This window comes from Marmota marmota, unplaced genomic scaffold (assembly GCF_001458135.2).
Source record: "Marmota marmota marmota unplaced genomic scaffold, marMar, whole genome shotgun sequence".
Taxonomy (NCBI): domain Eukaryota; kingdom Metazoa; phylum Chordata; class Mammalia; order Rodentia; family Sciuridae; genus Marmota; species Marmota marmota.
The window spans coordinates 11,034,231-11,051,389 of record NW_026000243.1 but is presented as its reverse complement, the minus strand read 5'-3'; the positions used below and the strand labels follow the sequence as shown (position 1 = coordinate 11,051,389).

At 33.1% G+C, this 17,159-nt stretch overlaps 1 protein-coding gene across 4 annotated transcripts in view; it reads left to right on the top strand.

Moving 5' to 3' along the window:
* Positions 1–17,159, top strand: part of Ncapd3 (non-SMC condensin II complex subunit D3) — a 72,903-nt gene that overhangs the window by 13,057 nt on the left and 42,687 nt on the right. For 3 of the 4 annotated variants that reach the window (XM_015499067.2, XM_048796230.1, XM_015499066.2), the window contains 13 exons: positions 1,322–1,506; positions 2,112–2,282; positions 2,385–2,446; positions 2,803–2,890; positions 5,442–5,572; positions 7,099–7,171; positions 7,896–8,021; positions 8,151–8,403; positions 8,994–9,050; positions 9,281–9,367; positions 13,864–13,937; positions 14,443–14,577; positions 15,284–15,504. In XM_015499067.2, coding sequence (XP_015354553.1) covers positions 1,322–1,506; positions 2,112–2,282; positions 2,385–2,446; positions 2,803–2,890; positions 5,442–5,572; positions 7,099–7,171; positions 7,896–8,021; positions 8,151–8,403; positions 8,994–9,050; positions 9,281–9,367; positions 13,864–13,937; positions 14,443–14,577; positions 15,284–15,504 — 1,663 coding nt within the window. Of the gene's footprint in view, positions 1–1,321; positions 1,507–2,111; positions 2,283–2,384; positions 2,447–2,802; positions 2,891–5,441; positions 5,573–7,098; positions 7,172–7,895; positions 8,022–8,150; positions 8,404–8,993; positions 9,051–9,280; positions 9,368–13,863; positions 13,938–14,442; positions 14,578–15,283; positions 15,505–17,159 lie in introns of those variants that run through there. The other variant, XM_048796231.1, reaches the window with a different exon arrangement.

The window sequence follows — 17,159 nt, the reverse complement described above, 5'->3', positions numbered from 1 at the left end:
TTTGATTCTTTAATTTTTTTTTCATTTCTCTCTTAATTATTCTAATATCTACATTTAAATCTTAAACCTGTTTTTTGTTTTTCCTTTTTCAGTGCTGGGGACTAAACCCATGGCCTTATTAAGCACATGCTGTACCACTGGGCTATATTCCCAGCCCTAATTCTTGAGCTTATTTATAATATCTGCTTTAAAGTTGTTGTCAGGTAGCTCCATTATCCCTATTGTTCTTGGACTGTTTCTGTTGACTAGTTTCTGTTTCATGGGGTACACTTTCCTTGTTTAGCATACTTAGTAATTTTTTTATTGGATAGTAGACAAAGATTAGGTTGTTGAATGTCTGGATTTAAGTATGTCTTGATAGACAACTTTTGGTAGAGTAACTTGATTCTATGGAAGCTTTTAAAAATCCTTTATTATGACAGGTAATAAAGCAGCCTTTACTCAACATCTAGTTTAGTCCTACTATTAAGATGTATCTGATTGCTTCAGAGTTCTATCAAGGTCTCCACTCAGGCTGTCTATAGAGTTCAAACTTCTCAATCCTATGTGAGTTGTGAAAATAATTCCTCTTCTGGTGCCTTGGAAAGTTTTTTTGTTTTTGTTTTTGTTTTTTTTTTTTTAGCCATCCATAATGAAGTTTTACCCGACATGTACATATCTTACATTTAGCCCTATGCAGATTTCTATTATTTTTTAATGTACTCTTCCTTATAAATTCTAGCTAGCCCTGTCTTTCTGACTCTCATGTCTCAACTTAGAAACACCATCATAATCTGTACAGATTTATCATTTCTTTCCTGTTGTCCAGAAATTACTTGTAGAAATAAAACTGAGCCAATTTCAGGATTTACCTTTGTTTCCCTTTTCCTAAGGATTGCTTTCCTTATGCCACTAGTTTCTCAATGCCTTAAAATAGTTATTCTTGACATTTTGGTCTGGTTTTAAATTGTTTATGGTAGGAGGGCAAGTATAAAATCAATTGTTCTGTCATAGCCAGATGAAGGAATACTGTTATTTCTAATTCAACACTATTGCTTACCCAACAAGCTGAAGTTAAAAATGATTCCTTTTTTGCCAAAGGATGATTATTATTCACAGTTAATGAAAAGCCTGTATTTTACTTTTTTAACTTTATTATCTGTTGTTATAGATGTATCTCAAGATAATTATATGTAAGTTGCTTATTCTTTATTCTTTTTTTAATTTATATATAACCGCGGAATGCATTACATTTTTTATTACATATATAGAGCACAATTTTTCATATCTGTGGTTGTATACATAGTATGTTCACACCATATTCTTTATTCTTTATGACTAGGTAGTGTAGCCAATCAACTATTTCACCCAGTAATGTTTGACAAGTGCATTCAGATTCTAAAGAAGAGCTGGCCTCAGGAATCTAACTTGAATCGAAAAAGAAAGAAAGAGCAACCTAAGAGCTCTCAGGCTAATCCAAGGGGGAACAGAAAAAGAGGAAAGCCACTCAGGAAAGAGGATACTGAGGTAAGAAGTAAGTGGAATAATAAAATGTATTTATACAAAAACAAGATTTTAATCATGATTATAACCAAAAGATCTTAAACTATCATCTGCTATCCTCTATGAGTTGAGGTTGCCTCTTAGGCTTTGTATAGTACTGAAGTCATATTTCTGCCTTGTCATCTTTTACCCTCATCATCATCTTTCCATAGGCTTATTCCCAAGTGTGCTTGGCAGCGTGCTAACTGGTATAATTTTTGCATTATCTTACTGTCATTAGAGAGGGTGGTTGAAGTATCCCAAGGACTTATGTTCATGAAAATAAAATAAAATAGCATGATTTCCAAATTCTTATATGACAAAATAGGATGATAGCATTTACTGACATCAAAACATCTTAGAAACACAAGATTTTTCATTGACAAAAAATAGAGAGGTAAGAAACTCCTATAGTAGTCAACCAGTTCAGTGATTACCGCTTGACCATGGAGACTTGATCAAAGTCACATCACATCAGCAACTCAGCTACTGCCGGAGTTTAGCTGGCCTTGATTTGGATAAAGTGAAAGGCATGGGACAAAGTGTTAGGCATTACTAAATAGTCACTTACACATTTTTTGCTAATCCAGATAGATGAAATCATAGAAGAAGAAGAAGATGATGAAGAGAATATTTATTATTCTGCCCGGGACCTTTCTCAAATTCGAAATGCCATCTTTCAACTTTTGAAGAATTTTTTAAGACTTCTGCCCAAGTTTTCCCTCAAAGAAAAGCCACAGTGTGTACAGACTTGTATAGAGGCAAGTGAAAATCCAAATAATTTTAATTTGAAAGGTATAGATCATAACTGATAATTTGTAGAGTAAGAAAAATTACACCTTTTCTTGGTATTTCTCTTCCAGGTCTTTGTCACATTAACTAATTTTGAGCCAGTTCTTCATGAATTTAATGTTTCACAAGCCAGGTGAGCCATTAAATCTTTCAGTGCTACAATTTAAATATTGTATAATAATTTTGATCCAACAGAAGTATAGATGCTATTTTATTCTAATCGGCATATGGGTAGAACTTATTCATTTAAATACTAATTATAGATGAGCCCTGAGAGAGTATACACCTCTAGTCCCAGCTACATAAAAGGCTGAGGCAGGAGGATTGCTTGACTCCAGGAGTTCAAGGTCAGCACAACAGAGTAAGACTATATCTCAAAAAAAATAAATAAGTAAAATAAAAAGTACTAATAAAACAAGGCTTATAGGGTCAAGGAATATTCTTAGTGAAATCTTGTCTTTTAACCATTGGTTTGCCTTTTTTCTTTAGAAACCTTAACCAAGCAAAGTACATTCCAGAACTGGCTTATTGTGGATTGTATTTGCTGTGTTCCCCAATTCATGGAGAAGGAGATAAGGTAAAGGAGAGAAGGATTTAATTTAGCTACTAGTTGTATTGAAAGAAGGCAAATCACATAATGGAAAGGTGTTAAAAAAATTGATAGTTGAATGTGATGGCACTTGCCTATAATCCCAGCTACGAGGTAGCTGATGCCAGAGGATAATGGGTTTGAGGCCAGTCTGGGCAACTTATGGAAACCCTGTCTAAAATAAAATTTTAAAAAGTGCTGGGGATATAGTTCAGTAGTAGAACACCCTTGGGTTCAGTCCCCAGTACAAGCACTCAGTGGCTGAGTGCATGGCCCTTGGTTCAATTCTCAATACCACCAAAGAAAAAAATCCTGGTTTCACTTCCCAAGATTTCAGGTTCCTATAGTCAATTGCAGGGAAGAAGAAGGATGAGCATGGTGAGTATGGCACAATAAGATTTCTTTGTGTGTTTATGGTACTGGGGATTGAACCCAGGGGCACTGTAACACCGAGCTATATCCCCAGCAACCAAAAATTTTCAGACATTTTGGTTCAGTTTTAGAGTTGTTCATGGCAGTTGGAGGGCAAGTATAAAATCAGTTACTCTGTCATGGCCAGATAAGGAAATACTGTTGTTTCTAATTCAACATTGTTGCTCACTCCTAAGCTAAAGTTGAAAATGATACTTTTTTGCTAAATGTCTTAAATCTAACTAAGTTGCCAAGGCTGACCTCTAACTTGTGATGGCCCTGCAGTCATCCTCCTGAGTTGTTAGGATTACTGGTCTGCACCACTATGTCTGGCTTTATTAAGATACTTAGAGAAAGACACTACATTCACATAACTTTTATTATATATTTATATATGTTGTAATTGTTCTATTTTATTGTGAAGTGTTCTTGTTAATTCTCTTAATATGCCTAATTTATAAGCTAAACTTTATCATAGGTATATACACGTAGGAAAAAACTTAGTATACAGTATAGGGTTTAATATTAAACAGTTTCAGGCATCTACCAGGGGGTCTTGGTATATATCCTCTGTGAATAATGGTCAACTGCTGCAATACCATTTTAATTTACTAGATCATTTGCAAGAACTTCTATTACTTGTAAGATAAAAACTAGCACTATTTCTGTTTGCTGTCCAGTTTCATTGTCAAGTTTATATCCAATATATTTGATAGCTGTGGGAAAGGTTTCAGAAAACAAATGGTTCTGGTGTGAATTAAGTAGGAAGAACAGATAAACTGCTGCACAGTTACTAGTACAGAAATATTCATCAAATTGTCTTAAAAAGAATAGACAGTCATAGAATTTTCAAGTTTCCCTTGTCAATTCATTTGTGCCCAGTATATCTATTATTATTTGTATTATTTTAATTGATATTCTACAGAAATTTTATAGGAGTTCCTAATGATATCTGTATTCCTCCCCCTAAATTACCTCAGAAGTTTTGCCAATAAGCATCATGGTTAGGGTAATAATTAAGTCACAGGACTTTGATCTATCACATCTCCCCCCCTCACACCCAGTTCTCTGTTCTAAGTCCTGTGACTTTTAGTGGCTATCATATGGTTAACTTACAGAGGCAGTATGTGGTGGGTAAAAAGATTTTGGGGCGCGCTTGGGGTTCTACCTATCTGTGTTCAAATTCTGACTCCACTACATATTAACTACATATCCTTGTATGAGTTACTCAACCTTGTGAAAGCTTGAGGTTTGTCATAGGATTAAATGAAATTAAGCATGCCAAACACTGAGCAAAATGTCTATTTAGAGACCTTTCAGTGTTTTATAATTTATTATATGTCATTTCTTTGAAATTGAACTGTAGATGTAATTCACAGAAGTATTTTTAATTTTCATGCCCTTTTTAACATTTTAAAAGATAAAATAAATAGGAAATACATCCTTTTAGGTCCACTGTATCTCTACAAATGGTGTGTCTTTTAAATTGTGATAATATTGACCTGAGGTTAGGCAACTTGGTTTTAGCCTGATCTTTAATTACTTGTCCTTGGACAACCCACCTTTGGAGCTTCTTTTGTTATCTGTAAAGTGGAAACTATACATTGTCCTGCTTACCTCATGGAGTTGTTGAGAAGCTTAAAACTAAATACAGTAAAGTCTAGTTATATATATGAGAGGGCTTAATGCAACACCTACCACATACTTAGTTTTACAGTAAATGTTTTATTTGCCAGGTGAAAAAATTATATGCAATGATATCTTGGAAGGTGCTTTGTAAACTTCAAGTAAAATATAAGTATAAGGTATTCTCTCCCCACTTTTTAATGAGGGGATTTTAATAGTATTGTTTACTATTTATAATTGGCAGTTCTCCTCTTGCCCTAAATTCTGGGTTATAATATGCAGGGAATGTTTGTTAACTTAAAGCAATTCTTTCAAAGTGTTTACATTGTTCATTTATTGAATAGCTATTTACCTAAGAAATATATCCCCAGTGTTCAGCCAGAAATTCTTTTAACTCAGCCTCTTTTTAGATGGCTCAAAATGTTTTACTATAGTCTATATACTACTTTTGAGGCTCTTGGACTCTCTTATATCTTAAATTGACTTTTCTTTTCTCTTCTAGGTTATTGGTAGCATTTTCCATCAAATGCTAAATGTAATATTGATGTTAGAAGTAAAAGGATCCCATCGTGCCCCCCTTACTATTACATCACAAGTCATTAATCGTAGAAACCAAGCAATCCAGTTTATCAGGTGAAGCACACAAATGTTGAATTTTCACTCTCTATCACATTCCCTCAGTTATCTGGGCCCTGCACTAACATAATTTCTGACATTTATGGAGTTGGAATATGTATCCCAGTGGTAGTTTTATGAGTCAAAATAATTTGGTTCTTGTGGTCTGTATCACTGCCTCTGCATTTTGAGATAGACAACCTATAATCATGGGTCAGAGCCATCCTCTAGGTTAATTCCAATCATCCGTGTGATCAATTGCCTCCTTTTCTATCATTTTTGCTTGTGTTCACCTCTGCAACAGAAAAGGAAGTTGGACTCCTTCTTCATTTCTGTTTCTAGTCTTTTTGCTTTTGTTCTTCTCCCATTTCCCCCTTTTTCTTCTAATTTTTCTATTCCCCTCTTCCTACAGAAGATAATTCCTGAAGGAAAAAAGTAAATTGCTTTTACTTCCTTAGCAAAAATTGAAAGACTACTTTTCCTCCCACAAATCATTCAACTCTGCTTAAAAATTCCATCATTAACTTTATTGGGAAAGACATGTTTGCTCTGTCCTTGGCTTTTTTTTCCTTCCTTCCTTATTTCTATTATAGCATGGAAATGCAGAAGAGAAGTGGTATGTGCACATGAAAGTTTTACATACCTACAGGTGTGTGGTGTGGTTGGAGATGCAGTATATAGATGGTATCTGGTCACTGAGCAAATGTCCCTCACTAAGGACTTATGTAAATATTAAACAACTGTTTTAAAAGGAAGCACTGTCACTTTGGATTTGATAGTTTTTACAGTTAATCATGTTTCCAGTTATAATAATACTCGTAATAGTACAAATAAACTTAATGCTAAAAGTGGATCAAGTATTACAGTAATTTCTTTTGAAGAAGTAATGTTACAATTGCTTTAAAGTATCAGCATTTCATTTATCTGCCACAAGGTGGTACTGTGTCTTAGTCTGTTCTTATATTTACCCTAAAAGGACATAGGATATATTTTACATCTTAATATGAAATTTAATAATTAGTCAAAAGAGTTTTATGAAGATTTCATTTTTTACTCTTCCGTGACAGTTCAACTTCTCAGCAGCAGCTCTCTTAAGCAGTGCATAGGAAGTCCTTAACAGTTTTGTGCTGATGTAATATATATAATTAAATATATATATATATATATATATATATATATATATATATATATATATATATATATATTTGTAGTAAAATGTGCTAATGTAAAGANATGTAATATATATAAATAAATATATATATATATATATATATATATATATATATATATATATATATATTTACTTATATAAAGTGTATACATGTTAAATATATATAGTATATACATTTCCTTAAGATATATCTTTATTCTTTATTTTACTGAAATAGTTCTTATAATATGGGAGTAGATTATTTTTAATGTATAGGATTGTTTTTAATATTTGGGATTTCTAATAATTTTTGAGGACAGAGTCAAGGGTAATAACTATTATGTTTTGAAAAAGAGGCATATTGTAAGCAGTTGGTATGTTTTCTTTTAAATAGCTCACTTGTGGATGAACTAAAAGAAAGTATATTTCCAGTCCTTCGTATTTTATTGCAGCACATCTGTGCCAAGGTATCATTTGCATTACTACTAGTAGAAAAAGTAATAGTAATAATAGTAATATTGTAATAATATGTAAGTACATAATTATTAGGAAGTGTGTGCCTGTATTTGTTCTTGGGAATGAGTAGTTTTATTTAATACTTGATGTTTCCCAAAACAGTGTTTTTTTCAAAAAAATAAGCTTTATATTTTAGAAAATATTAAACACAGAAACAGAGTTGTATGATAATCCACCAAATAAAACAAAACCCATTTTTACCAATTTTGTGTTATTTATTTCTCCCCAACATATTTTTGGAGTAAATTCCATCATATCTTTTCACTCATAATATTTCACATGTATATTCCGTAGGATAAGCATTTTAAAACATAACCTAAACAAAACAGTAATTCTCTAATATTATCCACTGTCAAGTCAATGTTCATTTCCATGAGTATCTTAAATTTATGTGACTGTTTTGACAAATGATTCTTAGTTTGAACCCTATGGGCCCTGGAGATCCATAGACTCTTAAATTGTATACTAAATTTGTATTTGCATTTTCCTTGAGAAAGGATTTATGGTTTAATTTTCAAATGGGCCTGAAACCTAAACTTTATAAGTCATTTACTTAACACTTAAAGATTATTCAACTAGCTATTCTCACTAATGTTCAACTTGTATTACAACATGAGTTTCACTTGTCCTATAAGAGGTTATTAGCTAGACAATTTTTCTCTTTCTGTGTTTCAGGTGATAGATAAATCAGAGTATCGTACTTTTGCAGCTCAGTCCCTGGTTCAGCTGCTCAGTAAACTTCCTTCTGCAGATTATGCTACATTCGTTGCCTGGCTTTACAAATACTCACGAAGTTCTAAGGTAGGCGATGTATCTGCATGAAATCCTGGGTTCTGGCTCTGCAAACCTCTAATGACAGCCAGATCTGAATGAAGAAGGGTTTCTTTGGTTCTCCTACTGATGATAATTCTTATGATTTTATTTTACCAGATCCCACATCGGGTTTTTACTCTTGATGTTGTCTTGGCTCTCTTAGAGCTGCCTGAAAGAGAGATAGATGGCACTGTCTCCTTGGAGCATCAGAAGTTCCTTAAGCACAAATTCTTGGTGCAAGAAATTATGTTTGATCGTTGTTTAGACAAGGCACCTACTGTCCGTAGCAAGGCACTGTCCAGCTTTGCACATTGTTTGGAGTTGTCCATTAGCAATGCATCAGAGAGTGTATTGGAGCTCCTCATTAACAGTAAGTAGGAGAGGCTGAGGGCATATCTCAGTGGTAGAATATATGCCTAACATGTTCAAGGCCCTGGCTTCAAACCAAAGCACCATAAAAAAGGGGAAAAAAAAAAAAAAGAAGAAGAATCAAGAAATGGACTGCAAGATGATCATTCTTTGTTGTGGCAAGAATAATGGATCTGATATGATTAAATTTCACTCTCATAAATCATTTTGAGTATATTTGGGGGTAGGGGTGTTGGGAATGGAATCTAGGGCCTTGCACTTGCTAGGCATGTGCTCTGCTACTTTTCTGTACCTCCAGCTTCAAATGACTTTTAAAATAGGGAGGCCTAATTAATTTTAAAGTTCTTTGTAAAGAATGTCATATATTCATATTTTAGAGGTAAAGTTGTTGTCTGCCTTTCCAGTTACTTCGAGGTGTGGGGCATTGCATTATAGGGCCATATGTTCCCTTCTAGGAAACATTATCAATTGTCAGCTATTTAGAATACATGCTTTGTCTTTAGGTCTGATTATCTTGAATTTGATTCCTCTATGGATTCTTACTCAGGGTTCATGACACTTTTTCCCTGTTATGTATCTGCTTATTTTTAGGTCCGATAGTTTCACAACTAGGGACTCATACTGGTACCTTACTGAGAAATTCATCAGGTAATATATCAATATATTTTTAAATATTAATAATTGTTTTTAAAGACTTGCTAAACATTTGAAATATTTTTTCTGCCACCATATTTACCTGTTTTAATGTTGTACTTTGCTTCTTTATCAAAGAAGTTCATTTCAGTAATAACTTAGTAACTTAAGTGAGGAACATGTCTTACTGATACTATTAAAAATGTAACAGATTTTTACCTTAACTAGTGTATTTTTTTTTCTAGCTTTTTCCTACCAGAGACAGACAATTAACCCTTCTGAACCCTCAGGGGAGTTGAACGTAAACAATAGTGGTGAAGTTGGATCTAGAGGTATGTCAGATTTTATCATTATCAAATGGGTAGTACTAAAAATTTTTAATTTTTTTCTTATTTACTCTTAAGAATTAAGACACTTCCTTAAAAGTAAAATAATCTCTATTTTATCCTTAATTGATGCCTTTGTACTATACTGTATTTCACTTTAAGATGTAGAATAAAGTATTTCCTAGTTATCATGTACTAAACCCCAGTGTACTGTAACACTACAGAGAACATTAGCAAATATTTTAATTTCTTATTAAAATAGAGTGTTGTGTTGTGACACACGCCTGAAATCCCAACATTTTCGAATGCTGAGTCAGGAGGATCATAAGTTCAAAGCCAGCCTCAGGAAAAACAAGGTGCTAAGCAACTCAGTGAGACCTGTCTCTAAATAAAATACAAAATAGAGCTGGGGCTGGGGCTCAGTAGTTGAGTGCCCCTGACATCTGGGGTAAACCTCCATCCCCCGCCACCTGCCCCTGAAAAAATGTTACAAACTCTTGGGATTGCTGGTCAAAAAAAGAACTAGTTACTAGGGAATGTTCAATAGAGATTACATTTGTGTTTGGGGAAAGGTCACCACAAAGAAGGGGGAAAGACAAACAATACCTGATCCTGTTTCTTTTGTCATTCCAGAATCCAATTAATAAGTTACTGTGACATTTTTAAAAATTTTTTACATTTTTTTATTTGTTCTAATTAGTTAGTTATATATGACAGTAGAATACATTTTGACACTTCATACGTAAATGGTGTATAACTTCTCATCTTCTGGTTGTACATGATGTAGAATTACACAAATGCTATGAACATTCTTCTATAAGTTTAGTGTAGACACACACTGAAGTGGAACTGCTGGGTCATGGTGTAGCTATGTTTGACATTTTGAGGAACCGTAACTTTTTGTAATAGCTATACCATAATTGCAGTGAGTAATATGTGAAACCCAGGGTGCTTTACCACTGAGCTATGTCCCTAGCCCTTTTCATGTTTTATTTTGAGACAGAATCTTGCTAGATTGCTGAGACTGTTGATTTTACAATCCTCCCGCATTAGCCTCCTGAGTTACTAGTATTACAGGAATGTATCACCACCCTAAGTCAAATATTTGATTTTTAAATGTTCTTTTCTGTGGGTTGTATTTTCACTTTCTTCATAGTGTATTTGAGGCACAAAACACTTAATTTTCAAATTCAATTTATTTATTTTTTCTTGTGCTTTGCATGTCACAGCTAAAAAAAAAAAAAATTACCTAATCAAAAGTCGTAAAGATTTACTTACTCCTCTTCTAAGAGTTTCATAATTTTAGTTCTCATAATTAGGTCTTTGATCAATTTTGAATTAATTTTTGCATGTGGTATGATATTGGTTCATTCTTTGCATGTTGACATAGTACTACTTGTTTGAAAGATGATGTTATTGGCAACTTTGTCAAAAGTAAGTTGATCAGAGATGTGTGAGTTTATTTCTGTACTCAATATTATACCATTGATCTAATATCTGTTTACATGCCAGTACCACCTTGCATTAATTACTGTTGTATTATAGTGCAGAAGAGGAAAATTAATATTTTCCTCAACCCTCATGAGTTTTCAGTTGGAATGAATCCATGAAACAAAAGATAGATTGATGAGAAACTGAGAAATCTTAATGGGAAGTAACTCAAAGCAGTGGCTTAAACTCTACTTACCTCACCCCTTCAACAACAAGCAGTTAATTTGTGGGAAAATAGATTGGGGTGGGGGATGCAGTTTTAGGTTTGTTTGCAGATTCCTTTGGTGCTGCCTTTGGGCTATAAAAATCCAGAGTTGTCTCCAGTAGAAGAAAGTTTATATCCTTTCTTTATACAGAAAACAGAAAGGATAAAGAAAGGTTTTCCTCTGTTTTTTTTGAACTGGGGATTGAACTCAGGGGCACTCAACTACTAAGCCACATCTCCAAAAATTTACTCACAATCTATTTTGTATTTTATTTAGAGACATGGTCCCATTAAGTTGCTTAGCGCCTCACTGTTACTGAAGCTAGCTTTGAACCCTTGATCCTCCTGCCTCAGCCTTTTAAGCCGCTGGGATTAGAGGGGTACACCATTGTGCCCGGCTTGTTTAATGCTTCTTGATTGCCTTTACCTCAAAAATTTTTGTTTCAAGAGTCATTAAGGTGCTGGTTTCCTTCAATAATAATTCTCGAAATCAGAAAGTATAAGTTCTCCATATTTTTTCTTTTTCAAAATTGATAATTAGGGTCCCTCATATTTCCATACAAAATTTAGGATCAATTTTCAATTTCTACAAAACATGCCATCTTATATTTTCAAAGGGATTGATCTGTAGATCACTTGAGGGACTATTGCCATCTTACTGTAATAAGTCCCCTATTTTTTGAAGATTGGATTTCTCATTGTTTGGGTCTTTAGTTTGTTTCAGTGTTTTTTTGTTGTTTTCATTTGAGCAACTCTTTAAATTTAATTCCATGTATTTTGCTCTTTTTGTTGCTATTATAAATAAAATTGCTCTTTTCATTTTAAATTGTTCATTGTTTTTAGAAATGTTTTTTTTGAGTATTGATATTGTATCCTGCAATATGCTTACCTTGTTACTAGCTCTAATATTTGTGTGTGTGTGCGTGTGTATGTGTGTGTGTGTATTCCTTAGGATTTTCAACATAGAACATCAAGTCACCTATGAATAGTGATAATTTTGCTTCTTCCTCTCTAATCTCATTGCCTTTTGTTTCTTTGTCTTACCTATTTGCTCTAAGTAAACTCCATAGTACAGTGTTTCATAGAGAAACGAAGTATAAACATCTTGGTTTTTCCCTGTATTTGAGGAAAGCTTTTGGTCTTCACCATTGAATATCATGCTAGCAATGGTTTTCTTCCTCCCTTCCCCCAGGATAATCAGTATGAGGAAGTTTCTTTCTATTCCAAGTTTGTTGAACATTTTTATAATAAAAAGTGTTTAGGTTTTGCAAATGCCTTTTCTGCATCTATCAAGATGATTGGGTAGTTTTGTCCTTTATTCTGTTGCTATCACTTTTATGTCATTAGATTTTCACACATAGAATCAATATTTCATTCCTTACACAAATCCCAAGATACTTTTGTATCCTGATGGATTTGATTTCCAGTATTTTGTTTAGAATTCTAGTGTTTGTTTTTATAAGGGATATTAATCCCTTGTTTTCTTGAGAAGTCTTTGTCTGTTTTGCTGTCGTAGCAGTACTGTCCTAGTATGAGGTAGGAAAGTATGTTCTTCTCTTTTACCTTTTGAATAACTTGTGAAAGATTTGTGTTCATTTTTATCATTTGGTAGAATTCTACAGTAAAACCATCTGTTTCTTGGCTTTTGTATATGTGCAGTATGAAATTTTTTGATGACCAGTTCAGTCTCTTTACTTGTTATAGGTATATTCAAATTTTCTATTTTTTTAAGTCAGTTTTGTAGTTTATACCTTTCTAGAAGTATGTCCATTCTATATTTTATTTTTTAAGGTGCCTTCTTATATATCTGCAGTTCCCAAAGTGTGGTTTGGGGGTCCTGAGGAATAACTAAGCCTTTTCCTAAGCCTCTTCCAGGGGGCCTTGAAATGAATACTTTGTTCATAATAATATCAAGACATCATTTACTTTCCACACCATGATTTTCTTGCAAGTGTAAATTGGAGTTTTCCTGAGGTCCTGAGATGTGTGAAATCATGACAAATAGAAGTGCAAATCCAGCTGGCTTTTATTAAACCAAACATTAAAGACTTTACAAAAATGTAAAACATTGCCACTCTTTTCATTTTTTTTTTTGTCTTTGTTTTATTTTGGAAAATAAGAGTTATTTTTCATTTTAAAAGTGCATGTCTTACTATTTTGAAACAAATTTTAAAGTCCAGGCATGGTGGCTCACCCCTGTAATCCCAGCAATTCAGAAGTCTGAGGCAGGAGGATTGTAAGTTCAAGGCAACTTAGCAAGACCCTGTCTCAAAATTTAAAAATAAAAAGGGCTGGGAATGTAGCTCAGTGGTAAAGTGCCCCTGGGTTTTAACAAAACAAAACAAAGCATTTTAAATGTTTTTAAAATTCTCAATTTAAATTTCTAACTCATTAAAAATTATAATTCACATTATAAAAAGTTCTTTGGAGTCTTTAGCAATTTAAGTGTGGAAAGTTTAAAGTGACTGTTATATATTATCTCATTGAATTTTTAAAATAACCCTATGGGTTAGAGAACCCTGTTTACAGCTAAACAAAATAGAAAAGCTAAATAATTTTTAGAGGTAAGTTCCATATTCTAAAATCTAATTTTTTGATATTCCAGGATTAATATTTTCTAGTGACTACCTAATTATTTAAATTTTCTTCTTTTTCAATACTTTTCAGAATAATGTGATTTATTAGGATTTAAAATAAGCTAATTGAGAGAGTTTTTAGGAGGAGCGTATTTTCTCATTATTGGGTGGTGAAATGTTAGATAGCATCCTATGTTTTTCAGGAATAATTTTTGATGTTTCCTCAACAGAAAGATGTGTTATGGCAATGTTGAGAAAGAGAATCAGGGACGAGAAGACAAATGTCAGGAAGTCTGCGGTTCAGGTGGAGATTTTTCTGTGCATTTAAAAAAATACTCTTTGTAAGCACTAGAAACTTGGAAATACAAAGCAATATTTTTAAAACTTCAAGGCCATATTTATTACTTAACTTGACTTTTCATAGTTAACCCTGGTTCTGTTATAGATTAATTGTACAGAAGAATTATCTGCTTTTAAGCTTTTTTATTGATTGTTAGCTTTTTAAAAAATCACAAATTTGTGTCTATAATTTGTTTTGTTTAGATTCTTAATCTGGGAACCGTGGATGAATTTCCATAGGTTTGTAAAATTGATGGAAATTTTTTAAAATTTTATAAATATAAAAATTTTTGTCTGGAGAGGGGCCTTAGCTTTCATCAGATTGAGAAGTTGCGATTCTGTAGGGAACAGGGATGGATTCATACATGACTCTCAAAATGTTAAGAATCACATTTTTTAAGTATCCCTTGTCTTTGGTTTTTCTATACTTATGCTATAATCATCACTTCTTATTGTTTATATGCCTTCAGGTATTAGTGAATATTTTGAAACACTCTGACATCTTTGGTATGGAGGAGGACTTGTCGACTCTACAGGACCTCTGTCGGGACCCCGCAGTATCTGTCCGGAAGCAGGCCCTACAATCTCTTACTGAACTTCTTATGGTGAGAGGCAAAGCATTGTGTATCTAATGCATGGTATTTTACATTAAAAGTAATTCTAGTGCTGGAGATATAGCTTAGTGGTAGAGCTTATATTTTTCATGTTCAAAACCCCTGGGTTCAATCCCCAGCACAAAACAAATGAACAACAGCAACAAATAAAAAAACAGTAATTCTACATAATAATGGCCTGTTTCTAATGTATAGTTGACTTGGTAGAAACTAATGTATAGTATAAAAGAGATAATCTTTCAGTCTTACAATTACTGTGCTTCCTATTAAATATAATTAGGAATTACTGCTGAATGTTAATGCATTCTTGAATTCTTGAATTCATTTTAAATCTCAGATAGGAAAAAAGAGTTTCTCAGGATGAATTTGGTTAAGTTAGAGGCCAAGATTAATTTTTGTCAATTAAGATGTATGTAAATGATATTGCTAAAAACAGAGGTCCATTAATTCTATAATTTGCTTCTGCCAACTAATTGGCTATTCAGAAGTTTAAAACCATGTTTATTTCTTTATTTCATGAGAGAAGTCTTTAAGAAATCCATATTTTTACTTTTTCTATCAGTATTTATTTTAATTATTCCTTGGGATAAAATAAGTTTAAAATTTCAGTATGTACTAGTTTATAATAAGCTGGAGATTGAACTTTTAGACTTTTAATAGCATCAGACTTTCTAATATATAATTTTTTAATCCTTAGGCCCAACCTAGATGTGTCCTGATCCAGAAAGCCTGGCTGATGGGGGTCATCCCGGTGGTGATGGACTGTGAGAGCACTGTGCAGGAGAAGGCCCTGGAGTGCCTGGACCAGCTCCTGTTGCAGAATATTAAGCATCACAGTAAATTTCATGGGGAGGATGACAACCAAGTACTCGCTTGGTCACTTCTTGCCCTCCTCACTACAGAAAGCCAGGAACTAAGGTATGTTAACTATATGATTTTTGCTTCTCATAGAAGGCTTTATGACTTTTTAATAATAAATTTTTCCATTGCAAGTATTTTGGCATTTTTGTGGTGACTGTTTTTGTGTCACAATTGATTGCTTTCTTTGCTTCCCCCTGTCTCCTTTTCAATTTGATCTGGTATTTAAATATCTGTTACAAAACATTGATGGATGCATCATATTAGTACCTTTCCCTAATACTGGTTATTATGAAAAATGACTTACAAATTAAACTTTTTGTAACACTTTATTGGATTAGTGGACTTAATAACATTACAATACTTTTTCCATTTGATAATATGTATTGAGCTTATACTACATATAGTGAACATTTTGTTAAGGGTGCATGCATAATGATACATTTTAATCTGTATTGTAGTAATCTTATAATTGATTTGTGTGTGAGCTATCTTGGTTGCTTTTTTCTTTTTCTTGTATTTCTTTATCATACCACAAATATTTCCCTACTTTTTACATATAGTTATGGAAGAATAATGCAATAGAAAGAGTAATAGAATTGAGTGTCATAAAATACCACTCTGTGGCGGTGGCAAATTATTCTCTTTTATTCTATTTATTTATTTATTCTTTTTATTCTATTTTATTCTCTATGACTGAAAAAACATTCATTCAGTAAATATTTTCTCACTACCAACTAGGTGGCTTTACTGAGGTTTCCTAGAAGGGAGGGATTTAACCAGCAATAGAATCAGCTGATTTTTTGTTGTTGTTGTTGTAGGGCTGTATTATTATGCACAACCAATGTAGTAAAATTTCATGGTAAAATGATTAAAAGTAGAATCAATTTTTCACACAAACACAAAAAGAAATCTATGATAGCTCGAGACGCTTTTGGGAGGTTTATTCCATTTTTTTTCTTTTTTTCAAAATTTTATGTCTCAGTATGTGTATAGAGGTACATAGAAAATTAAACAAACCATTTTACAAAGAAAATATACCCATGTAACTACTATCTGGATCTAGAAATAGACCATTGTTGGGCCCAAGAAGTACCCTCAACCTCCTTCCAGCCAGCCTCCTTCTCTTTTCCTTAGTGGGGGAGCTACTCTTGAGATTTTTTTATTTTTTTTTAATCTTTTATTGATTTTATTTTTTTTTAAATACATGACAGCAGTGGAATGCATTACAATTCTTATTACACATACAGAGCACAATTTTTCATATTTCTGTATATAAAGGATATTCACACCAATTGATGCCTTTATACATGTACTTTGTTGTTGTTTTTTTGCATTATAATTCTTTTTTTTTTTTTTTAATTTTTGTTGTTGGTTGTTCAAAACATTACATAGTTCTTGACATATCATATTTCACACTTTGATTCAAGTGGGTTATGAACTCCCATTTTTACCCCGTATACAGATTGCAGAATCACATCAGTTACACATCCATTGATTTACATATTGCCATACTAGTGTCTGTTGTATTCTGCTGCCTTTCCTATCCTCTACTATCCCCCCTCCCCTCCCCTCCCCTGTTCTCTCTCTACCCCATCTACTGTAATTCATTTTTCCCCCTTGTATTTTTTTTCCCTTTCCCCTCACTTCCTCTTGTATGTAATTTCGTATAACCCAGAGGGTCTCCTTCCATTTCCATGCAGTTTCCCTTCTCT